This window comes from Athene cunicularia (assembly GCF_003259725.1).
Source record: "Athene cunicularia isolate RWA chromosome 19 unlocalized genomic scaffold, athCun1 chr19_part1, whole genome shotgun sequence".
Lineage (NCBI taxonomy): Eukaryota > Metazoa > Chordata > Aves > Strigiformes > Strigidae > Athene > Athene cunicularia.
Genome location: NW_020799124.1, coordinates 5567720 through 5572049, shown reverse-complemented (window position 1 = coordinate 5572049; position 4330 = coordinate 5567720). Strand labels below are relative to the sequence as shown.

General features: G+C 53.4%; 2 protein-coding genes across 2 annotated transcripts in view; both read left to right on the top strand.

Moving 5' to 3' along the window:
• The window catches only part of TMEM199 (transmembrane protein 199), a 3286-nt gene extending 198 nt beyond the window's left edge, over positions 1-3088 (top strand). The window contains exons 2-7 of the mRNA XM_026861843.1: positions 4-79; positions 156-229; positions 307-396; positions 1517-1553; positions 1870-1982; positions 2082-3088. Of these exons, the coding sequence (XP_026717644.1) occupies positions 4-79; positions 156-229; positions 307-396; positions 1517-1553; positions 1870-1982; positions 2082-2177 (486 nt within the window). The 3' untranslated portion in view covers positions 2178-3088. The remainder of the gene's footprint in view (positions 1-3; positions 80-155; positions 230-306; positions 397-1516; positions 1554-1869; positions 1983-2081) is intronic.
• Positions 3089-3160: 72 nt separating this feature from the next.
• LOC113487323 (kinesin-like protein KIF12) overlaps positions 3161-4330 on the top strand; it is a 3984-nt gene continuing 2814 nt past the window's right edge. The window contains exon 1 of the mRNA XM_026861842.1: positions 3161-3197. Within this exon, the coding sequence (XP_026717643.1) occupies positions 3161-3197 (37 nt within the window). The remainder of the gene's footprint in view (positions 3198-4330) is intronic.

The window sequence follows — 4330 nt, the reverse complement described above, 5'->3', positions numbered from 1 at the left end:
GAGGCCGCACTGGCCTCCGAAGGCGCCCTGGTGCCCTTCAGCCTGCTGCGGAGGCTGCACGCCGCGCTGCGGGAAGCAGGTAGGCCGCGCCGGCCCTGGCGCGACAGGCCGCGACCGGCCAGGCTGCCGTTAACCGTCCCGTCCCCCACCCGCAGGGTCCCCGCTGTACCTACACCAGCTCCTGGAAGGCTGCGAGATCGACCTGCCCGAGGTGCCGGTGCCGCCGCGGGTAGGTGAGGGCCGGGCATCAGCCGCGGGAGATGGCAGCGGCTCCAGGCCCTCACGGTGGCTTTGCCCTTTCCCCAGAACCCCGAGCTGGTGGCCCGGCTGGAGCGGATAAAGGCCAAGCTGGCCAACGAGGAGTACCGGCGGATGACCCGCAATATCACGGGCCAGGTGAGGAGCCTACTGGATTCATTCCTCGGAAGCGTGGCCGTTATGTTAGACAGCAAAGGCAGTCTGCCCTATAGACAGTGCAGTACAAAGGAAATGTGGGCAGGGACTTGAGGAGTGCACACTGTAAATGCACAGGGATGACAGACACCGTGTTGAAGGCAGAGGTGGGCAGGGCTATCGGGATGGTACAATAGAAGAGATACTGATGTTTGGGAACAGTTCATTGTGCCAAAGATCTCAGGTTTTGATCTGGGAGACTGAGCACTCACGGTAAATGTTTTACTGGGAGCATCTGTCCTGCTTTTTCATCGTATTTTTAAAATGAGATCATTCATGTCAAGGTAAAAGCTGAAAAAAGAGGGTAATATTGGGGCACTTGTTCTCTCCAAGGAAGAGCTGAGATCTTTAGGCACAGTGTCTGTTTGGACAAACCAGTGTTCCTCATGATCCCATTCTGCCATCGCTCCTCCACATTGGTGTCTCTGTGTTTAAGTCCCTGCACGTATTCTACAGCTGCATTAAACTTGTGGGAAGATCAGCTTTGCTCTCTGTTAAGCTTAGCTGCTTTGTCTATGACCCAGAGTGGTTTTAGCAGAGCTGGGTAGTGACAGCAGCCTTCCTTTCAAACAGAGAAGCAGAGGACTATGCCTATATCTCTGTGCTCATCCCATTCTTCCCTGCCTCCCCGCCAGTATCTTGTGTTTAAAATTGTGTAACCGCATCTGATTTGACAAAGAGCATGCAGAGCTTTACAACATTTAATTCCTGCCAGCTGCATGAACATGAACGACAAGCTGAGACCCTTTAGTGTCTTTACTGAAGACAAACCTGCAGCAGAGAACCTACAGTCAAGAACATGCGCTCATGCTCTGAGAAGTGATTTGATTAGAAGTGATCCCTTCTCAACGTTTTTGAATCAGACCACAAGCAAAAACCCAGAGAAACTGGAGTGCTGTGGAACTGCTGCTCCCCCACAGCCCACCCAACCTCTGCCAGAGCCCCCCAGCAGCTCTCTGAACTTCTGAGTCTTAGGGACAGGACAGTGCAATGGCGTTGGTTTTATTATGCAGTTAACACTAAAATATGACCGATCACAAGTTGTTTTAATCCCTTCTTTTAGGAGATGAATGGGACATTGGCTGAATTTGGGAGGCAAGGTGAGTGGCTGCCTGTCCTGGTGAGTGGCTGACACCTGACAGCATGTACCTACAGGTCAGTGGTGGGAACCATCGCATCGCTAGCTGTTGGCATCAGACAGCCTTTGCCTCTCCGAGTATCTCACCAAAAGGTTTGAATGCACAAAAGCATTCCTCAAGCAAAGGAGTAGCTTGTTGGTTTTTCTTATAGATATTTCTGGAGGTGTAAAAGATGCAAATCATCAAATATTCCTATGATAGCAGGATTATAGCTTGTCTCCAGCCCTCCTCTCCAAACCTTACCGAAAAGCACCTCATCTTTCCCCCTTCTCTCCAGTTCGCTCTGTTAAAGCCGTTGTCATCACCATAGTCAACTACGTTGTCACCGTGGTGGCTGCCTTCGCCTGCACCTACCTGGGCAGCCAGTACGTTTTTGTGGAGACGGCAGCGGTGAGTGAGCCCGTGGCCTCGGAGCACGCTTGCGGCACGCTCAGTGCTGGCCAGGCAGGAGCAGCAGCTCGACTCTTCTCTCTCTTTTTGTGTCCCCAGCGTGTCCTGTCAGCGGTAATTGTGGCCTCGGTGGTTGGCTTGGCTGAGCTGTATGTGATGGTGCGGACCCTTGAAGGGGACCTTGGGAAACTGTAATTGCACACATGAACCATGGCCCTCATCCTGGAGGCTTTTGCCCTCCCCAGGAGTCATTAATTTGGGGCAGGTTTATCTTCTACCAACTGTTTGTACCTGCTCCTGGGAAGACTGCTGCATTCCTCAGGCCTTGTCTTTTGCTTCCTGCTCCTTAATGTTTCTGAAATGAATCGTGGATTAAAAATCCTGCAGCTGCACAACAGGAGAGGGAATTTCTGTGGACTGTCCCCACCCCAGCACAGAGAGGGATGTTAGCTTCTGCTGTTCCCGTTCTCCTGTGAAGTTGCTGTTGTTTTATTCTGGAAATAAAAAACATTGGTATGTTTGCAATCTTCTTCCTGCCTGATGGGAGATGTCTGTTGCTGTATGGAACACAGACCTGCCATCTGAAAGACACCGCAGAGAGCTGTGAATCTTCCCTCCACATCCTGCTCCTGCCGAAACCTCCCTTTGCCTGTGTGAGAGACGACTTGTAACTCCCTGAAACAGGCCCTGAGAGGAACAGGCCTGTGAGAGATCAGGGATGGGGGGGAGCGGGGGCTCTGCGAGCTGAGGAACATCTCCAAGACTCGCGAGTAACAAATCGATGGTCACGGGGCGATCGTGTGGCGTTTGGCGCTGATCAGCTGCCTGGACAGCACAGGAGGGGCTGCAGGGGGGAGCCCTGTGGGGAGCAGGATGGTTCTGCTCTGGGGCAGCTTGTTCTGGTGAATGATCTTTGCTTTGTTATCCGTGAAATGCATATTAAAGTTGACACCCTGCATATGCTAATGAAGATTAACAAGGTCATGCTAATTACATCATCCCGTGAAGCATCTTACCATCCACGGGATACGTAGGTATGTGGGTCGACCCAGGGGATGGACCCAAGGAGAGTGTGTATAAATTGAGGGGGGGGCGAGGAGTGAAAGGCAGACAAAGAAAGAAAGAAAGAAAGAAAGAAAGAAAGTGAAGAAGACAGATGAACTCAGGGAAGAACCCCGATGAACTCAGACAAGACCAACACAGGAACCTGGACTGGTGATCCCTATTTCTCTAATCTCTCTCTCTTCTTTTTTTTCCCCTTTTTCCTTATTAACTTTAGGTAACTGAGGCATACTACATCGCTCACCATAACTTACATACTTAGCCAATTATCATGTATCCATTGTGGGATTAGTACATTGTGGGAAGTTAATAAATGTCCATGTCTGGACTTTGAGACTTGTCTCACCGCTGTCCACTCCGTTGGGGATTTACAAACCTAAGTCCTTGTCTCCCTCACCTGAGCAGATGTGACAGCCTGCCCTCGCTGCTCCCACAACCTGCCCTCGCTGCTCCCACAACCTGCCCTCGCTGCTCCCACAACCTGCTTTCGGGAGAGCGTTTTTCCCTTGTGACCCACGTGGCAGCACCCAACCCAGCTTGTGTTTAGGGGTGAGCCCTTTCCCCCTCCAGTTGAGGAAGGTGATGGCGTCAGGCACAGCCACACTGGGGTTGGCACCCACCTCAGCTCAGCTCTGTGTAGCTCAGACCACGTCCTGACCAGCCGACCTGCGGCTGTCGGTGAGGGGCACAAGCCGTGCCTGCCTGCCTGTTGCCACGGGGTGCAGTAGGGCCCCCGCAGGCAGATGGGGCAGCGAGGGGTCCAAACGGTGTCCCCAGCTTCTGTGGGTTGGGGGGGGACGTGCCTCAACACACAACCTGGAGGCTTCTTGGGTGCCACGGAGCAGAGAGTGGAGCCAGCTCGGTGCACTCATGGTGGGGAGGGGGCTCTGAGGCTGGCACGGCCGGGCCCTGTGGACCCGGAGACCTGCCGGGTGGGCAACCTGCCAGGGCCGGACACGGTGATTAATGCTCTGATGGCAGCTAAGCCCCTCTGCAAACACGCTTTAATATCTGATACGGAGAGATCTGCTGGCACCTGCGAACGTGCCTGCGGATTAGGGGCGGCCACGCCACAATCATCTGCAGATACGGCCTCAGATTAAGGTATTTTTTCCAAAAGATTAGTTGGTATTAGGGGGCTGATGGGGAGCTGGCCCCGCCACGGCCGCACCGGCATTTAGGATATTGGATGACATCGCCAGGACCTTTGGAACACACGGTAATTCCACACCCTAATGAAATCGTGGCGCTAAGCCGGAGGGCATCAGTGCTGGGGGGGGGGGGGC